This window comes from Charadrius vociferus, unplaced genomic scaffold (assembly GCF_000708025.1).
Source record: "Charadrius vociferus isolate BGI_N301 unplaced genomic scaffold, ASM70802v2 scaffold161, whole genome shotgun sequence".
Classification (NCBI taxonomy): Eukaryota; Metazoa; Chordata; class Aves; order Charadriiformes; family Charadriidae; genus Charadrius; species Charadrius vociferus.
In genome coordinates, this window is record NW_009646928.1 from 7,591,847 (window position 1) to 7,611,766 (window position 19,920).

The 19,920-nt window shown below is 43.4% G+C and overlaps 1 protein-coding gene across 1 annotated transcript in view; it reads right to left on the minus strand.

Moving 5' to 3' along the window:
- LOC104294962 (unconventional myosin-X-like) overlaps positions 1-19,920 on the minus strand; it is an 83,060-nt gene that overhangs the window by 14,068 nt on the left and 49,072 nt on the right. Inside the window, exons 23-33 of the mRNA XM_009894656.1 lie at positions 19,700-19,806; positions 14,853-15,158; positions 10,675-10,714; positions 8,639-9,086; positions 8,295-8,437; positions 6,067-6,190; positions 5,406-5,649; positions 4,492-4,587; positions 2,748-2,841; positions 2,074-2,129; positions 305-447 (exon numbers count right to left, since the gene is read on the minus strand). Of these exons, the coding sequence (XP_009892958.1) occupies positions 305-447; positions 2,074-2,129; positions 2,748-2,841; positions 4,492-4,587; positions 5,406-5,649; positions 6,067-6,190; positions 8,295-8,437; positions 8,639-9,086; positions 10,675-10,714; positions 14,853-15,158; positions 19,700-19,806 (1,801 nt within the window). The remainder of the gene's footprint in view (positions 1-304; positions 448-2,073; positions 2,130-2,747; positions 2,842-4,491; positions 4,588-5,405; positions 5,650-6,066; positions 6,191-8,294; positions 8,438-8,638; positions 9,087-10,674; positions 10,715-14,852; positions 15,159-19,699; positions 19,807-19,920) is intronic.

Here is a 19,920-nt window from a genome sequence, read left to right on the forward strand (position 1 = left end):
CATGTTGAAATAGGCTATGGAACTAACATCAGAAAACTAAATGTATAAAGAAGTACTTTTTTTGTTTTTTTTTTTTTGCCAGCTTTAGCTTTCTGAATCCACCTGACAGGGAATCAGATGCGAGCCAATGCCAGCACAACACGGGACACGGTAAGTAGCAGGCAGGAAGGTGCAGAGGGGCAGAGAACGATTGGTTTTGGGGAGCAGCTAAACCCTAGATTGATTAGCTACAATCAAGCCTCCCCCTCAGATTATAAATGAAAGATGAGTTTCACATGTTGTAATTGCATGCATTTCCTTTTACCTCTCACAAGGAATTCCTGGCCATCAACCTTAGATTCGCCTTTTGGTTTCTGCAGCAGGGAGATCCAGTGATGCATCTCCTCAGGGGTGTCGCTGTTGCAGTGAATCACTCGATTTGCTGTGATGATCACAAAAGAATTTGGTCTGCCAGAAAATAAAAGCATTAAGATCTGTCCATTACCATACAAATATCTCAACTCACAGCACACCCAAAGCCATGTCCCCTACCTTCCCATAAACAATGCAGAAAGATTCTCTGAATACAAACTACAGAGGAGCGTAGAAACGCTTAAGAGCATCTCCTATGCAGTTGGTCTGCAAACTGATGATTGCAGAGACCAGATAAATGGAATTAAACATCTTTCCAAAGCTATTTCCAAAGACTAGAAAGCATCAGTTAGCTAATGACCAGCTGTAAAATGTCCTGGGTTCATCAGCAAAAGACTTGTTCTACCTTCTGATTGGACTGAGCTAGTGCTAGCACCACTGGGCTGAGCTAGTACAGCCACCCTCCTCATACTTCTAGAAACCAGTGATGCAGTGGCAAACATGGGTCCCAGCAGGGTCAGCTAAAGTGGGTTTGAGATTGGTTTTAGAAAGGATGAGCTGATCCTAACAAAGCAGAGGAAAAACTGTTATGTTGCTCCTAGATGACTTTGTCCTCTTGCAACAGACAAATGTGTCCTACCAAAAGAATATTCACAATTCTGCACAGAATTGATCCTTTACGGGAAAATGGAAAAATAAAAATGTGACCAGTTCCAAGAGGAAAGACTCAGAAAGCTTTGAAAGCAAACACAAATTTCTATGAGAAAACAGAGAAATTGAAAATGCTTCAAGTACGAAGCAAGAGGTGCAAATCAAGCAACTGTCTGGCCATTGCATCAACCTATGGAAGATAAAAATAAGCATTCTCCTCAGAATTTGTTTAACGTTGATTCAAACGTTGACAGTCCAGAAGAGTGTACCTCAGCAGATGCATGAGCAAATTTTGACTGTTCAGCTTACTATTTACTGGGACACAGATTAACTATGAGGAGCCCAGGCTGAGAACTGGCCTTTTGATCAATGAAATCTTAGCTCGCTACTGAGACACGCAATTTCTAAACTAGTAACCCCAAAGTTCTGGCAATCTGTGTGAGAACAAAAACAGACCACAGAGGTAAATAACTTAATAGCTAACATTTTACTTCGACACTGTAGTAAGAATCTTTGCCCCGGCTGAACCTGTTAACACTGCAGGAAATAATTAAATGTTAAAGTAAAGTGATAGGAAATGTCCCATAATCTTTTCTCTGCAACTAACCAATCTGTGAACTGAAGGTCTGCGCTCTGTTGCATAGCAAAGATTTCAAGAAGAGTACAGATTTCTAAATTCATCCATTATTCTTCCACAAGGCTGTTTCTTTCCCCTAAATTTACAAGATTAACTCAAAATTACTCTGTTGAAAAACAGGAAGTGCTGCTTTTGCTGGAAATTTTTGTTTAGTATTGATAATAGGTAAGACTATAATTTCTTGATATTGATATTATGTTGCTTCCATTTTTAAGAGGGAAAGGAGAAACTTTTGTTCAAAGAAAATACACCTGTGAACTTCATGCCTGTGAAGTGACATAGCTTAAAACAAGCTAAAGACTTCAGTTATGTTTATTTGTTTGGAGATAAATTCTTATGAGTTTACACAAATGCAAACCACAAAGAAAACCTGGACCTACCCACAAAAATATGTTGGTTTCTGATCTAAAAGATGATCAGGGTGCTGTACGTACCTATCTGGATTGTCTGAGGCACAGACAGAGTCAATAAGCCCAACATCCAGGGTCCCCTGTACAGTGAGAAAGACACAGATAACAGGAATTGCTTGCATCTTAAATTACAGACATTCTCCTTTGTGACTAGGGCTGGAACTGAAAACATTCTTCCGAATTCCAATAGCTTGAGTAGTAATGAACATACGAGAAAGGCACGAGTGAGTCATCTTTGCTCCCTGAACAGCATAAGAAGATGTGCAAGGGCTCCATAGGACTGGAGAAAAAAGAGCTACAAATTTCCAGAGAGCATTAGAAAGGTCTGAAATAACCTTTGCTAGTATCTCAGAACTAGCAAAACACAAATACCTTGTTCTTCCCAACTGCGTATCTTCTGTCTGGAATAACTGTGACCCAGACTAGTCCCATAATCCCATCCAAAGACATTTTATCTGCATGAAGCAGCCCCCCTCTTCTGCCCAAACCAAAGAGGTGATCAAGCTGAGCCACCCACCACAACCACCATGTTCCCCACTGCTTACCCTCTTTTCTATCAGCTTTGCTGTTTCATTATAATAATTGTCCAACTTACACTGCTCATGAACTACAGCACTGCATGTGCTGGAGAAACATGCACAAAATAGTTAAACAGAGGGTTCTAAGCGTGCCCACAGACTGGTTGCACAGTAACTCACCACAGCATTCTTTGGATTGGCCTGTTCATCTTGCATTTCCCTCAGCTGCTGTGCTGTAGCGCTGTGTACTCGGCTCAGGACATTAAACCAACCACTGACAATCAAAACAGACTCAAAGTTAGGACTCAGGTAGCAAAGCTAGCTCTAGAATATGATCAAGGAACCCAGAAAGCTACCTGTGGGAAAATGTCTTCATTCACAATTTCCTGAGGACTGTGCTACAAAATATCTCTTGGGCTGACCATACCAGACTCTAATGTCTTCCTCCTTATTTATCGATGAAAATTCTGTGCATGTTGTTCAACCCACTGACAGCTGCTCCCGCAAAATCCAGTTTTCTACTTGCTATTCAAGGAACGGTAAGGCCTTACCAGGCCGCACATGTCAGCAGACGGAGAAGAGCATATAGCAGTTGTAAAGACAAGGTCAGTTGGGAATCTTCCTGAACTAGAGTCCTAGAGACGCCTGGGAGCCTTCTTAACTAGTTTCTCTCTGATCTGCTCATAAACTTGAAAGTCATATGGCTTTCAATTAATCACGGGGGGGGTTATAAGTTAATTTGGAGTTAAGTTATTTGTCTGTGAAAGGGCTTTTCGGTACAGACATATCTGGAGGCTAATCTCTGCTGCAGAACAAACAGATTCTTATCTGCAGCTTCCACTGAGATCCGCAAATATCTAGACTTCATGGAGGATTTTCAAATTGGACACTCTACGACATCTGCTAATCTGCCCTTTGCTAGTGCAAGTGTTGGTGCTTTCTTCTCCCTCAGAACAGAGACTGACAGGGCATTGACAGAGGCCACATTCGGTTTATACTTGCCCTAGCAATTCTGCAGTGCTATCTTAGGGCATGCTTATTCCAGCTGTGGAAGTTCTGGGTTAAGTTACTGTTTCTTCAGCTACTGCCCCTTGAGTTTGCCTGTGTCTTGTTCATGTGGCTGTTCTTTAGTATATTTCTGTTAATCTATTTGTGTCCAAACAGTTTCCCCTCTTCCTCTCTCTACGTCCAAATGAAATAACAACACACCCTAAATAACTTCACAGAATCAGACTAAAGTAGATCAGAGAAACAGTTACACTGGCTGGGCTGAGAGAGCAGAAGCCTTGGTAAGAGTGGGAAAAGTGGTAAGACACGAGCAGCTAGGGACAGTAACCTCTTAACTTGGCTTTGCATAGCCAGAACAGGTTGCCCAACCTGCCCTTAAACAACTGATTCCCACTGCCTGCCCAGAACGCCAAGAAGGAAGGACATGAGTCATTTGTTTGCTTTGCACTGGGAAGATTTTATCAGATGACACTACAGACTCTGATAAGCTGCAGCCTTTTCTCTGTCTCCTGGATAAGACCCAGCTGCTCTCGCAATCATTTACAGACAACATGAATAGACTTTTTGTTTGATACAAGATTCCATTTAATAAATAAATCAGCTATTAGATGTTCCAGTTTATATTAAGGTTTTGTGTGTCTCCTGAAGTAACCCTTGAATTCAGCATGCTCACAGCCACATAAGAAGGTGGAAGTCCTGTGACTGACCAACAAAAAACTGAACCAGCATCTCCACAGCTGCAACAGAGAGACCCAAAGTAGGTGTGGTACCTCCCAGTAAGAACAAAATTACACTCTGGAATGAATCCCCTCTTTTCTCCAGCAAAAATGAAGGGATTATGTTTCCCAGACTCTCCCATGAGCAGTTGGGTCAGACCTGCACTGACTGAAAAAACCTAAGAAAACTCCTCTTATACCTGGCATCTTCGGGTGACTCTGCGACAATGTGATAAACTCTGTCTTCTGTCACAATGTCCAAGGCATTCTCCTTTTCATGAATGTCCACAATCTCCCTGGAACACAGCAAATCACAAGAGCCAAAACTGAAAACCTTTCACAGGCACAAATTCCATCTGGTCAGTTTTTTTTCACGTTGTACCATTCACCATGCGGACAGAAAATCGCTGATTTAGACGCCTTCTAACTCTGACAGAAATACAAAATTCCTCTAATACATATTAAGACTTTTAGGGACCCCTTAAAAAGATTTGTACAGTTAAACCATTACAAAAGCAAAGCTTCAGGCGTTAAATGGATTTTCTTCAAGACACCAGCAGACTAGATGGAAGAAGAGGTAACAGGGAGGTCGATATAGAAGGCTGTTTACAAAGTGGGGTGTGCCCTTCTTTTTGACTCTTTACAGGCCCACATAATGCCAACAAGTGACTAGTCTCTCTCTCTTACAGCAGGAGCTGAGGAATTGGCTATGGCAGCAAAAAGAGCATTCAGGGCTCAGGAAAAGGCGTAGTACACGCTGCCAAATTCAAGTCCCACTGTGAGCTTCATACCACCTCTGTGAAACGCATGGAGAAGCCAGGAAACAGATGGAGTCAGGGTAGGGGAGAACGCATGGGCTATGCACTTAATTAGCCCCTCCTGGTCTGGCTCAATCCATGGCTTGGAAAGAGCTTCTGCCAGATTATGAAATGCAAGACTGGAAAAAGAACTACTAAGTAATTCTAGCCTCTGAGTGTCTTTTCCTTCCCTCACATTTTTGAATCTCCCAACCCTATGGGAGATACATAGGCCGATGAACTGACAGCACTGAACACTTGATTATTGATTTAGAGAGTGAATACTAGAGATCAAAAGGATTTATTTCTTCACTCACTTTGCCCTTCTGATATCAATTGTCCCCTTCAGCTTTTCCTCACTATCATTCTCAAAGTACATCAGCTTGGATTCTCTAAGCACAAACCAACGGCGTTTCCAGTTGCGGCGTGAAAGCGTTGACATGCCTCCACCTTTTTTATAGAGCCAGCCAGACTTCAGTGCCTCTTGCTTGGTGCGGAACCACATGAAGGCCTCGTTCTTCAAAACACACCAGCGCCGCCTCCACGGGTTCATGAGACCTCCTGCAAAGTGAGGGAGCAAGATTTCATCAGACATGCAACAAGACATGCTTAAGTTTGGACAGAGAAAAAACAGAACCAACCAGTGAAACAAACACAAAGTATAGAAATATATGCACTACTCAAATATTTTTATATTGTCTTCAGTTTTGTAGCTCAGAATGAGCCATTTAAGCCCATACTAAGTGGGCACAATTTTGTCCCAGTGGCAAAGATATCCAGTCTAATTCCCTGACGTCCACATCCTAGCTCTTTGTTCTATTTGCTTGTTTTAAATAAAAGAAGAAAAAAAAAAAAAAAAAGAGAGAGAGAGTAAACAGAGAACTAAGAGCAGATGAAGACGACGATTCTGGAGAAACAGAAGAGGAAAGTGGGTTTCCTGGATTCCATCCTCCCATGGTTTTGGCTAAAGCCGCGTACCCTTCATGTAGAGATAGCTGTGAAAATAGGGTGGTCCTGAGCCATTGAAAATAGTGACTCGTCCATTACAAAACTCTTCATCTGTGTCAATGTAAACATCCACTTCTTCTTCACTGTCCAGAAACTAAAAGGAAAAGAAGAAATACACGCTACTTGGGTTCTCCTGGTCGCAGGAGTGGAGCAAAGTAACAAGGCTAGAGAGGTCACATGATCAGAAGGTGCAAAACTACGCTTACTCCCGTTACAAAAAAAGCAATACAGTAAAACTAGAGGCTGGACAGCTTACCCATTAATGCCTAAAGCAAGAATCTCCAGAGCATGGAATTTTCATACCAGAAAGGAGAGTGACATTCAGCAGTGGACACGGCTAGAAAACTCCAGTTACCTGCAGTAACAAACCTTCCTGTTTCAAGGCAGAGGCCACAGTCCAAAACCTGATTTAATGGGATTAAGGGAGAATTTTTCATTTTGGAGGATTTTTCTGATTTTTTTTTTGGCAGACATGCCAAGATGCTGGACAAGACAGAGCACTAATCTAACCCCAGCAAGGAAATATCTTGCTTTGGTTTGATTAGGAAAAAAAGCACATTCCAGGATAACTGAACCCTAAAAACAAAGACCTAAATTACTGAAATAATAGTACAGTATTTACTCATCCCTGTTCTCCAACTAGATAACGGCCCTCAGCCATAAGAAAGTACTTCACACATGAAATCCCAAATTACCCTATCATTTCCTTTACCTTAAATACAACGTCCTTTGATCGTCTTTATTAATTTAGTACTAACGAAGTCAGGTCCTTAGACCTCTTTCTTCCTCAGATGCATGTTGCTTCTTTTCATTTTCCCTTCTGTCCTCTGTGACCCCTGTGCATTCCTCTTCTGTCTCATTCCTATTCCACTCATTCATTCTCCTTCTCTTGCCATTAAGCTTCAAAAAGCAGGTACTCTTAGATTGGCAGCTACTGATGGGATCTTGACCCAGCTGCAGTTATCTCTTCCTGTGGCTCATGCCATGACATAGTATCAACTGGATTTTTCATGACTCTTACTCACTGAGCAGCCCAATAAAATCCTCCACTTCTATTTACATTTTAAGAAGAATGGTAGAAACTGGCCTAAATTGTGACAGAATGATTCATGACTTGAAGATTACCTGACAGTTATCTGTGAGTACCAGCCCACAGAGAAGGTACCTTTACTCAAGCAAATCGTTATCATAAAAAATTCTGATGGCTGGCAGCTGACGTTAGGGAAACGCAAACAGTAAAAATCATGCAACTTTTTAAGAAGGGTCACAGTCTGCCTATTGGAAAAGAATAGCAAAGGAAATAAACTGAATTCCTTAGAAAAACAAAACCAAACCAAACAAGCAATAGTTTTCTAAAAGATATTTTGTAGCTCAAGTCTCTATTCTCAGGGACACCATTTATCTTAAGTATTTATATGGCTGTCATTGGCTTCACACCTGAACTCCTCACAATCTTGTGTGGGCTTATCTGACATCCTGTTCTGTAAGGGGATTTATCGTTGCGTTATTAAGCAACTAGCCTGAGGGCACTCAGGAAGTCCAGAGCATAGCGTGGGATTGAAGCCGAGATGCTTCATGCACAAGGCTAATAGCCCAGCTTTACTACCCTGTCATTGTCCCTGCGGTAGGAATAAAAAGATTCAGTGGTCTTGGTTGTGTGCAATGGGCCCCAGCCTGGATCAGCACAGTAATTTCTTCAAGCCTTAGGACAGTTTAACTTGTACACAGTGGCTGAAAATAAACCCTTGACTCTGAACAGTGACAGGACTAGAACAAGAGAAGTTTTAGTGATGGTAACAAATAAACCCCCAGCCTTTCCAATTCCCTCTTGTGACTGTCCATTAGCAGCTCGGGCTACTTCTGCGAAATCTCTCTAAGGTAGAACACACACCTACAGGACACTAGTTGCCTGCTTCAGTCTTCCTAAAGGGTGTTACATATGGTGATGGAAACAATCCAGAATAGCCTAGGTACGTATGTGCTAGCTTGTGTACCAGTGACACTGGAGAGTCACAAGCCCCCTGGCATTCACCCTATCTATGGCTCTTCCCTTTTTTAAAGCTGATTATTGATATAAGAGGAGTTATATATTAACAGCAATACCCAGAGCAAGCAGGCATACAGTAAGAAGGCAAGGATGTTATAAATATCAACGAAGTCACACTAATGTCTGGAAAGGTGAAGGGAAGGATTCTTACCGAGTCCAGGCTGCCACGGTTGGAGTCCAGGCTGGTACCGTGGGAGTGTCTCAAACCTTCCTCACCATTCAGGGGCTCAGCTGAGGCGCTACCTGCATCTCCACAGCCATCAAACTCCTCATGGTCGTAGTCAGACTCCACATCTGGGGGGGAAGTGTAAATCGGCTCTCCCACCTCTCCACTGTTACTCCTCTGTGTATCTGAGACGGTGTTGTGAATGCTTTCTGCTGGGTCAGATAGGGCTCTCTGCTCTTTGGCGCTAGTGGTTCTTTCCACAGGTTGCCCTGGAGCAGGGACAACCTCTCCCGCTACTCTTTGGACAATTGAAAGGCTTGGGTCCACACCTTTCTCTGAGTAGTTATCACTGTTTCTTGTGCCATGCTGATTCAAGACCACCAAACTGGAAGTTGGCCGTCCTTCGTCATCGGCATGAAAACCCTCATCTACTTCTTCTTCAGCCAGTGGTGCCACCAGGCTGCAGTCAATGTTGAGTGTCCCCTCACTAGAAAGCGAATGCTCTAAGTTCTGCACACTTTCATCCAGACTGCCAAAATCCAGCAGCTCCAAGAACTCCTGGGCAACCCTAGATGCCTCCTTTTCCAACCTCTGGATCTCTTCTTCTCGCTGCCGATTGATTTCATTCCTGGTGTTTTCACAGATGATAGACATGTGATCCTCTTTCTGCTGCTGCAACTTCTCAATCTCCTTCTCCAGTCTTAAGATCTCCTCCATCTGACGTCTCTCTTCTTCTTGCAAGGGAATATCTACCTCCTCAGTCTTTACTGCTTCCACCTTAAAGAATTTATAAGCGTGTTAAAGCAGTTTCTCCAACCCATGTGTTCCTTGCCTGGACCTTTCATTCTTCCTGTCTCCTGTGCTTGCCTTGTACCTCCCATGTGCTAAAAGATTACTCTAAGCATCCTCTCCTTTTCTGATCAGCATATGCCATCATCCATCATGTAAATGCCAAAGTAGAACTACTGGGTCTTCAGGTACTTCCTCTTTTCCAGCAGCCTACCTCCTTTCTGAATCATACAAAGTAGCTCACTGCGATCAGTAAATTTTTAGAAAAGCCTCTCTATATGCTGTTCATGTTACAGCCCTTTGTACACTACAGTTTGTATAAAAGTATTCTCAAAGTCTGTCCTCTCTTTTTGAACTATCTCACACACACACATATATAGGAGAAAGCAACTCTATATGAATACATACATACATAGCCTGCTGAAGATTTCCCGGAAATTCACTAAAAGATTTGGGGACCTTGTTGCTTCCCAAGTTGAGGGTCTGACCATCAGAATCTAGGTCTGGAAGGAATATCTGCAATGAAGCAGGACTGTATTCACTCCAACCCAACCCTACCCCACCAAAATTCCACTCAGAATTTCTTGGCGTTCTTTAGCATCACTGTACCCAACCCCACCAAAATCCCACTCAAAATTTCTTGGCGTTCTTTAGCATCACTGGATGGATGATGGCTGGCTGGCTGCTGAAGACTCTGTCTCCCTCTATTCTCCACATTGAAGTAAGAGGAAGTTTCTAGCAAGCACACCATAATTAGAAGATGGAAGATACTGGTAACTTTCACTGACATTTAGCTATAAGGTAAAGCCACCTTCCCCTCCATGGAGGATATTAAAAACACAGACACACAAGAAAAAGCGAAAATGAATTCCAAAAGGATTTCATGTACTTCCTGATAGGAGTATGACAACGCAGCCAACGAATTGGCCCATTTAAGCCACAGTCCTTGTTTTCTTTACAACTACCCCGTTGCTTGTTCTCTACTTGACTCTTAATTGTGGACAAATGCATTTTTATACTCCAGTCTGACCTCTCTCCTCAACAGAGCTGGCCTGGGGAACAAGTGGTTCGGTGCAAGAAATAAGAAGATATACAGCTGTTTTCACACAGCTCAGGGTAGGTGGTCTGCTCTTTGATATATCATGTATGAAAAACCCAATCAGATCAGTTACAAGGGGTTTATTTTAGCCATGGTAGCAGCAGTCTGCACTCTTATTTTGGCTGTGACAGGCAACAATCCAGCAAAACAGACTGTGTCACAGTGTAGCACATCACAAGGTCATGTAATAAGCTCAAGCAGTAAAGATAAAAAAGGATGCTGCACACCCAATACAGAAATTTTCAAATAGGAACTATGCAAGCTGGTAGATCAGCTTGGGAAAAAAAACAAACAAACACCTTGTTAACTATGCACCTCTGCCAAAGCCAAACACCTGCAGGTTTTGAGTGAACAAAGCCCATTTTTAAAATAGTGTTGCCACAATAACAACAGTAGCTCCAGGCAAAGCGTGGGCAATGAAGGACCCTTCACAGATACTCAGAGAAGACATATGAAAAGAGTAACTGTTCAACTTACCTGAGCCACCTGGAGCAGCACATTCAGTTGTTCCTTTTCTCTGTTAAAAAACAACAAATAATAGTCAGAGATAGACCTAATTCTCCTACACAAGGCTTTTAGCATTATATGGACACTTCATCCCTCCACGGATAAGGTTAAAATAAGGTACCTGTTGTAAGATTGATTTAAAAGCTTTTGTAATTTAGTAAAAATCCAATTCTCTGTGGTCGGCATGACCTTTGTGGATCCAACAGATTTTCCCCATGCACTTAACTTTCAGATCAATCAGGAAATTGAATTAGTTGGAACACACTTTGACATTGGAAACAGTGACAGAAAGACACATCAGTTAGACTCACAATAAGTGTAAATAGAATCTTCTGAAGTACTATACATCTGTGGCTATTAAATGAGGTTGTACATGCGTAATTGACAGATATCAGGAAACTGTGTTTGGTTTGTTGGGGTTTTTTTGTTGTTTTTTTTGGGTTTTTTTTGTTTTGTTTTTTTTTTTTAACAGAACAGAATTATTGCAATACCAACATTGAATTTGTGTTTTATTTTGCTTTTACTATATTAAAATATCCAAAAAGTTATCAAATTTTTGTACTTTGTTAAATGACTAGGCTGAGGACTTTCTATTCTGAAGACCTGAGTGTTCCAGCTTGCGTAACTTCTCAGTGGCACGCAAAACACAGTCTACTAGTAAAGGCTGTAAGAGTCAAGGTAAACACAAGTATAGGAAAAAAACTATCACACGGTGCTGCATCTCGACCCAGATCAAAAAGGTTTTACTATAAGGGAAAGCTGTCACTACAGCCAGTTTCTCATACCAAGCATGTGACAAGCAACTGAACTAGTAGACAGACAAATGCCAGGGTCGTGCATAGGGAGCAAGGATAGGATGTGGCTGGATGGAAGAGTCTGCCTGTAGCAACCACGGTACAGCTAAATTCAGACTGGCAGTGGTAACTCTCAAATCTATAATTCAACCCCAAGCAGAACAGGAGGGCAACACTATTTATTTCCCAGGCCCTGTAGCTTTTCCCAGCCAAATTCTAACTTGCAGCTGCAAGTCACAAAGTCCTTAAAGCTCTCACTCTTGCGCGCTCGCGCACTCTCAAAAAAATCCAGGAAATGTTTATAAATGAAAGCTGACATAAGTGAGATCCAGATGGTTCCAACTCTACTGAAAGATGTCTAACAGTAGTCATGAGTTAAACAACTGCCTTAAATGATATAAGGGTTCAAGAAGCAGAGCCGTTTTAAAACAAATCAGAAATACCACCTACAATCTACACACTAATTCCTGCAACTGTTCCTCACATTTTTTTTAGACTTCTGATATTTCTTGCTGCTTTCCACCCATCTCCAACTGATCCACACTCTTCCTGAAATGTGATATCCAAAACTAGGGACGGTACTCCAACTGAAGCCTTACCAGTGCCAAGCGGAACAGAAGAATCGCCCCCACGTCTTACAGAAACAATCCTGTTTATAGACAGCATTTGCTTTCTCCTCTCACACAGCATGACACTGATGACTAATACTAAACTTACCCTCCAGACCTTCTTCCTGCTGTTGAAGTAGGCATTCCTCCGTCTCTCTCTGTGCATTTGATTATTGCTAACTGTAGATCTGTGTGTCTGTATTGAATGCTATCCTATGCTTTTCAGACCATTTCTTTAATTTGCCAAAATTATTTGAATTGTAATCCTGTCCAGCTATACACTTACAGCCCCTCACCAGATGGTTTCATCTGCAAATTTAATAAGGATACTCGTATTTCTTCATCCAACTTATTATGAAAACATTGCACTAGCACCATATCCAGCACAGACCATGGAAGAATCCCATCCAAGAGTTGTCTCCTATTTAACAGAAAACTACTATTGTTTACTAATTAAAATGCAATAATACAATGCAGTAAACCCATAAATCCTAGTCTTGCTTCATCTACTTTTTTCCAAACCACATTCATTACAGTGTCTTAGAGTACTGTCCTAAGCCCTTACCTACCCAAAGGCAAGCTACCTACCCTCTGTGACTTTTCCCTGTCCACAAGGCATGTCATAAGCTATCACAAAAGAAAACAGATAACTTTAATGCTGTTTGTTCTTCAGAAATCCACATTGGCTCTTAACTCCTTTATCAAGCATTTACAACGCTATTACTTGTCTCGGTAGCTTCCTGAAATTGAGGTTAGGCTGACTGGCCCTCAATTCCCTTGTTCTTCCTTTTCCATTTTAAAAGGGGGTCACTATGTTTGGAATTTTCCAGTTTTATGGAAACTCCATTGCTATCCACAAAAGAGGAGAAAGGGAATAGCTGCTGATTCAAACTGCTTCAGCTGGTTCCTGAAGTACCCAAACACTAGTTTCGCCAAGTCTGGATGATTTCTTTGTAATCTGATTTATCTGAACATTCTTTAACTGTTTATTTCCCTGCTAGGTTCTGAATTCTTGCACATCTGTGCTAATTGTATTTAGTGCCCAACAGGTAAGCCTTTTGGGGAAGACAAAAAAAAAAAAAAAAAAAAAAAAAAAAAAAAGCATTAACAGCCAGGCCGGAGGAGAGGAAGAGGACGAGGCTGAACAGCAGACAAAATTGCTCCATGTCTCCCTTTTACCAACAGTGGATGCACAATAACCACATGCCAACTTTTAGTTTGTTATAGCTTAGTTTGCATCTTGGTCTTTCCAATTTTGTCTCTGCACATGTGTTGGGGTTTTTTTGCTTGTTCTCAGTAAATTAGCTGATTTGTAACTTCTGTGGATTTCCACCTCATTTTTGAGGTCAAATGGAAGTTCAGGGTTAGGCCAAGTTGGTCTGCAAGTACCTTTTTGGCTACTCACTCTGAATGAAGCCATTTGATACCAAGTAGAAAATGAAAGCTAAATGAGCAGTTCACCTCATCCCTAGAAACACTGACAGTTCTTTACAATGATACTGGGTTCAACATATCTTTCATGGGCTGGGAACTAGAAGGCGGGGGCAGAAACACTCTAGAATGAATAAGCTAAATAGGTACTTTTATCTAAAACTAGGTACGGACAAACTCTACTTAGTACAATGAGGACTGCAGATCTGAGAGAGCGTCTGTGGCATTTGATTTCTGCAAACTAGTTACTGACACTCTGAACTCATACAGCTTCGCGTTGCTGATGAGGCTGTAGTTGAAAATTGACACATTGATAAAACAGAGCCTTCAGTGTTGTTCAACAAATTCCTAGACCAAACTGTTCATCATTGGTATCACTGACCACGTCTTGTCCCAGCAGGATACATCACCCGACAGTCTCTTTTCCTTGTGACATGCTTCTAACCTTGGAATTTTCTGATCTTGTCACACATGTTAGTCTGCCAAGATCCAACTTCGGGACAAGCATGTAACAAAAGGCTATAAGAAATGTAACCAGCTATTTATGAAAACCTTAAAATGTCACAAGATTATTTGTTCAAACATATAATAATCTCGTAGGTTAAGTTTTATGCTTCTTAAAACAAAAGATTATAGAGACACCCAGTTTGGATAGGATGTAGATAACCATGGAGTGAACAGTAAATGGTGCACGAGGTGCAGGATTCTCAATAGGTGTACTGTCACTGGTCACAGATTGCCTCTTTTTGTCACATTAGCTTCTCCTTTCCCCTCCTGATCTCTTGACACATCGATATCCCTGATGAGAGATAAGCAGCAGCAGGAACAGGGAGAGCACGTGTATTCTCATGAGCTTAAGAACTGCAGTAGGAGCACAGGTGTGCTGCCCACCTTGCTCTCTGACCCAGCTTACTGGTCACACCAAGACCCATGATCTCTGGTGCCTTCTTGCACTGCTAAGCCCTCCAGATTTTGGAAGACTGCATAGAACTTCCTTCCCCATTGCAAAGAGAAGGAGAAACTTGTGCATCTCTGCCCAATCAGTGAAACCGCCTCCTTTCATGTATATTCCAAAGCAGAAAAACAATAAAAAACAGAGGTAAAAATACACCAGAATTAGCTTTCCTAAAGGAAGCAGGACACTCCTTTTCCACTCTGCTTTTCTATTCTGAGTAGCCCACAGCCCACCCCAACTCTGCCCCCTGGCACTGGGACACTGTTCCAGTGTCACCATCGTGTCAGTGCCCCAGACCTGCTTTTACACCTCAGCAGCTTCAGCGCTAGGGAACTACGGACGCAAGATACCATCTTGTACCTTTCCTTCACCTCTTCCTCTTCCCGTTTCCTCCTACGCTCCTCCTCTTCTTGCCATTGTCTTTCCTCTTCCTCTCTTCTGATCTGTTCTTCCTCTTCTCGCCTCCTCCTCTCCTCCACCTCCTGCTTCCGCCTGAGTTCCTGCTGCAGCAGGTGCTGGTAGAGGCTGCGAGCCAGGCGGCCACGCCAGTGCTTCTGCAGGGTGACTGCAGAGGCCTTCAGTTGCAGCAGACTCTTCTTCCAGAAGTATGCCCGGTAGTTCTTTTGGATTATAACAACACTGGCTAGCACCTTTTGGTACTTCTTCCTAAAAACAGAACCAGACACTTAATGCGCCGTGAAGCAATTCATGCCTTGTGTTTCCCGTGCCCTGGTACATTGAGCAATCTTACCACATCCACAGAAGAATGGCTTTGGAAAAATGTTGCTCAGAAATAACACAATTTCTGTTGCTCTACTGCCACTACCCATAAATCATATTCTCCTCACTGTTCTCACTCCTATATCTACCACTGGTTTGTCTCCATGGGCACCTGCTTTTGTGAAGACCCTCAGAGGACGAAGGACAGACATTTGGCACATGGAAAGAGAAGGTCCACTGGCCCAAACCCTCCCTGCATTGCACATCACACACATTCACTGTGCAGTTGGCTTCATCATTCAGTGAGGATTTATTTGATAGGACGAGGGGGAATGGCTTCAAACTGGAAGAAGGTAGATTTATATTAGATACCAGGAAGAAATTTTTCACTTGGAGGGTGGTGAGGCACTGGAACAGGTTTCCCAGAGAAGTTGTGGAAGCTCCATCCCTAGAGGTGTTTAAGACCAGGCTGGATGGGGCTTTGAGCAACTTGAGCTAGTGGGAGGTGTCCCTGCCCATGGCAGGGGGGTTGGAACTAGATGATCTTTAAGGTCCCTTCCAACCTAAACCATTCTATGATTCTATTATAATAAAAACATACAAATGGCCTTACTAAATGAGAACTAAGTCCTATATTGCCCTGCCTTTTAAGTGGCCAAAAGCAAATTACTCCAGGAAAAACAAAAACGGGGCAAAAATAAATCTGGTCATGTTAATCTGGCATTGTTTGGGGGAAAACACAGTGATACTACAATATTGATTGCTGAATGTAACATTGTAACAGGCTCCCATAAACATATACTTACATTGCACAACATTTTGCTTAAACAATAATGATGTCAAAATCAACTTTGCAGCACTTTAAAACCAAAAAACATGCTAGAGCCCCAAAAGAAAAGAATCATGATTTCAATATATCTGTAGTATAGTAAAGTTCTAGAAAAGTCAGTTCTTGCCTCTGCACTATAGAATATTTTTTATCAAGGACCTGAAAAAAAAAGTGACTGGTAGAAGTTTGCACATGATAGACAAACTGGGCAAATAACAAAAGGGTTACTATTACACAGTAATCTGGTTCAATTTGTAAGCTAGATTCAAGCAAACATTAAACAATTCAAAAGAGCCAAACATAAGGTCTTCTATTGAAGAACCAAAGGCCAAACACACCTGACACGGGACTATGTTAGGAAACAGTAAGTCAAAAAAGGATTTAGGGGCCACAGGGATCATCAGGTGAAGGCAAACTCTCAATAGAATCTTATACTTGCAAGTGGAAATACTGTGTAGAAGGTGACTGCATGGCTACTTTTATCCCCTGTTCAGTGGTAGCACCTCCATTTCAAGAACAATGGTGGACGCTCAAGTGATTTCTAAGGAAGCAGGATTGGAAGCAGAAATCCTGGCTTATAGAAAGAGAGTGTCTTCTCCATGACCTTAAGAAAGAGAAAGCTAAGGAAACACTTGATCCCAGTCAAAGTACCCACAGTTTTGGGTGGCATTTCTATTTCTCCAACACGGGGCATAACAAGATTTAATTGACCTGAAGCTGAAGTCTATTCAGGCTGGAAATAAGTGGACATTTTTAAAAGTAATTTAATATATTTAAACACCTTGATAAAAAAAAAAAAAAAAAAATCATTGGCACTATTCAGATCAAAACCTTCTTTACTCCAAACCAGAATTTGCAGAGGGAAATTCTATGGGGCTGTTACCCAGGATCCTGGGCCAGCAGACTACAGTAATCCTGTGAGGTCTTACAGTCCTAGAAAGCACGCTGGAAATAGCACAGTATTCTCACATATCCTTCCCACAGACCTTCTGCAACCCCTGAGGAAAAGACACACCTCAAAATCCCCTTCCTGGCAATCAACCCCCCTTCAAATAGCAACAGGGACCCATGCTGACAGCTTGCCACCTCCCTGCACGTCAGATACTAGTCGAGAAAATGAGGAGAGGGATGCTCATAGCAGTAACGTGCAGAGGTCACGCTCTTTTCCATAAGTATTAAGTCAAAGGCAGGAAGCACAGAGAAAAGAAGAGGAAAGGGAAGAGGTGATAAGAAGTGGGAGGTTTTACATGAATTGCTCCTGGGCTGCAGTCGCCTCACCCCTGCTCCCGCTGTCCTCCCTGCGCCCTGCACACGGGGTGTGAACAGCTGCACACGCACCTTCTGCCAAGGCAGATACAAGTGCATCAAAAAGGGCACTCTGACTTTTACAAAATTCATCTGCCAGAAACTCTCTCAAGTGCAACATGTGCCAAGCCCTGCCCAGCTACGGGGCAGGCTCTGCCTGCTAATCTGCCAGGCTGAAGTGCCCCCTCATTCCTCATGACCGCAGCCAAGCTTGCGGACACCCTTCAGCCGAACTGCTGCACGCGGGCGGCGAATTTCATTCCCCTGCTTCAGTCTTCCACTCACCCTCTTGCACTGGCCAAAAAAAAGCCAACCTGCACCCCACGACGAGGAGCTGGGAGACATCCTGACCGTGTATCCCAAGAGAAGGTGGGGTGGCTACAAAGCTCCAATGGTGCATTTTGGAATTCAGTTAATTACATTGATGAGCTGTAATTCGCAGTTACGCCTCCAAGGACTAGAGAACACAGGGATCAGGAGTAATTTCCTACCGTCTCTTCCCTTGGGCAATAAGGTCCTATAGAATGCAGGGCCACAGCCAAATTTTTACATGGATCCTGCAAGCCTGGGAACAGTTATGTGTATTTTAGCTGGTGAAGCTGTTACCTGTAGCTCAGAGTTCCACAGATTAGCTACGAAAAACGGGGTTATTTGAATGGGCTTGATTTTCTTGTCTCGCATTTTAGTGATCAGTCAGAGATAGCGGGCTGCAGGGAACAAGAGCAAAAGAAACGTTCTCGCCCTTAGGACTGGTTCTCCAAGCTCACAGAACAAGTTCACAAAGGGGGAGAAACCAGTAAAATCCTTCCTGTGATATACGTACCCTTCTTTGCCAACCTACTTTGCATGAGACCAAATGAATTTAAATACATTCATTCTTGCAAAACTGACAGAAATGGTATCAAAGCTTAAAGCAGCGCACATGGGTACTCCTGACCTCTGCCCAACTCTTCACAGACCATTCACTACTTGCCCAGATGAACTCCCTTCTTGCTGGACCTTCTCCAATACAGGTGCAGTGCAACTGGAAACTCTTCACAGAAAAGTTTTCCAGCCTCTCTCCCTGCTCTCATCCCCTGCAAAGTCCAGTTATCTCCAGCAGCTTGTAAGGATTTCCATTCTGCCTGCAGAAGCACAGCTTGTTCGTGAGACTCAGAAGAGCAACATGTGGGACAAGGAATTCAGATCTGTGGAGACTGGAGGACCACGAGGTTCCTTGCAAAGAAGAACACTACTGCAACGTTGCTTCCACCACAGCCCTGCAGGGCAGCAGCTACCTTCGCAGCAACTCAGAAAAGCAGTAATCCAGTTTGCCGGCAGTGATGTTTCCCAGAAAAATCAATTTTCCTGTGCTAATCCCTACCCCTCTCTCCAACCGCTAGACACAAAGTAAAATGGAGCGGAGGCCCTGACACAAAGAACTTGCAATCTCATGTACAAACAATAGAGCTAGCTCATTTGTCTTCCTAGAGGGAAATAAATAAATGAGTAAAAGCCCCTGAGACCAAATGTGTATTTTGCTGATATTCCACACTGGCAAGGCAGGGTACAACCCTTGCACACATTTCCCAATGCAAAATGAGCTACCTGGTGTAACTGGAGCTCTATTAAGAGCGCCTGCTGAAACAGCTCTGCTGGCCAGGGATTTCACCTCCTCACACGCCTGACTGACAGGTGTCTGGAGCAGAGACCAGCCAGGAAAGAGCATCTTACTGGGATTAAGTGTGCATGCCACAGCCATTAAGGAGTCAGCTGTTAGGATGGCTGCGAGGGGCAGAGGAGGGGCGGTTTGTCTGCAGTTGGTTCTCCCAACCCTCCTCTGGTCAGGTGCAAAAGGGAGCGGCAAGAGGAGATTACTGGTGCAAAGCTGGCCAAAACCCAATTCTGAAGAGTTAATTAAAAGGAGAGGGAGATCACGAGGCAAACAGGCAGGGCGAGGAAAGAGGGTGAGCAAAGGCAGAGCTGCAAGTGAGGAAGAAGTGATTTGCAGGGGGAGCAGAAAGCGGAGTTGACAGGCGTAAGGAAAAGGAGAGGACCCAAAGCATAGGTGGGGCCCAGCCAGGAGAGCCCTGAAGGCAAGGAAAAGGTGTCATCGGAGGCAAGCAATGGGGGCAGAGGTCCCTGCAGAAGCCCGCTGAGCAGCGTTGAGGGAGGGAATTGAAGAAGAGGTGGCAACGGCGCAGAACTGTTTCAGCAGAACTGATGCCGGCAGGGAGGGCAGATAAGGCAGCTCTCCCTTGGAATACAGGAGGGGAAGAAGGGAGGGATGCGAGGGGACGAGAGAGCAAAGCAGGGGGTCGGGGCAACCCAGGCACACAAGCACAGGGATGGTGGGGCAGCCCCCAGCACTGACCTTGCCATGTAGCCCAAGACGTGGGCTCGGATGACTATAGCTGCTTTCCTCAACTCCTCTTCCCGATCCTTCTCCAGCTTCTGCTCAAGAGCTTCCTTCAGGAAAACCTGACGCCACGGGGAGGAGTTTCGATAAACACAAAGAGAGGAAAGAAGTCAGTCCCCGGGAGAGCCGGGAGATTTCATCCCCGGGTGACCGGCGCGGGGGTGCGCGTTGTGCCC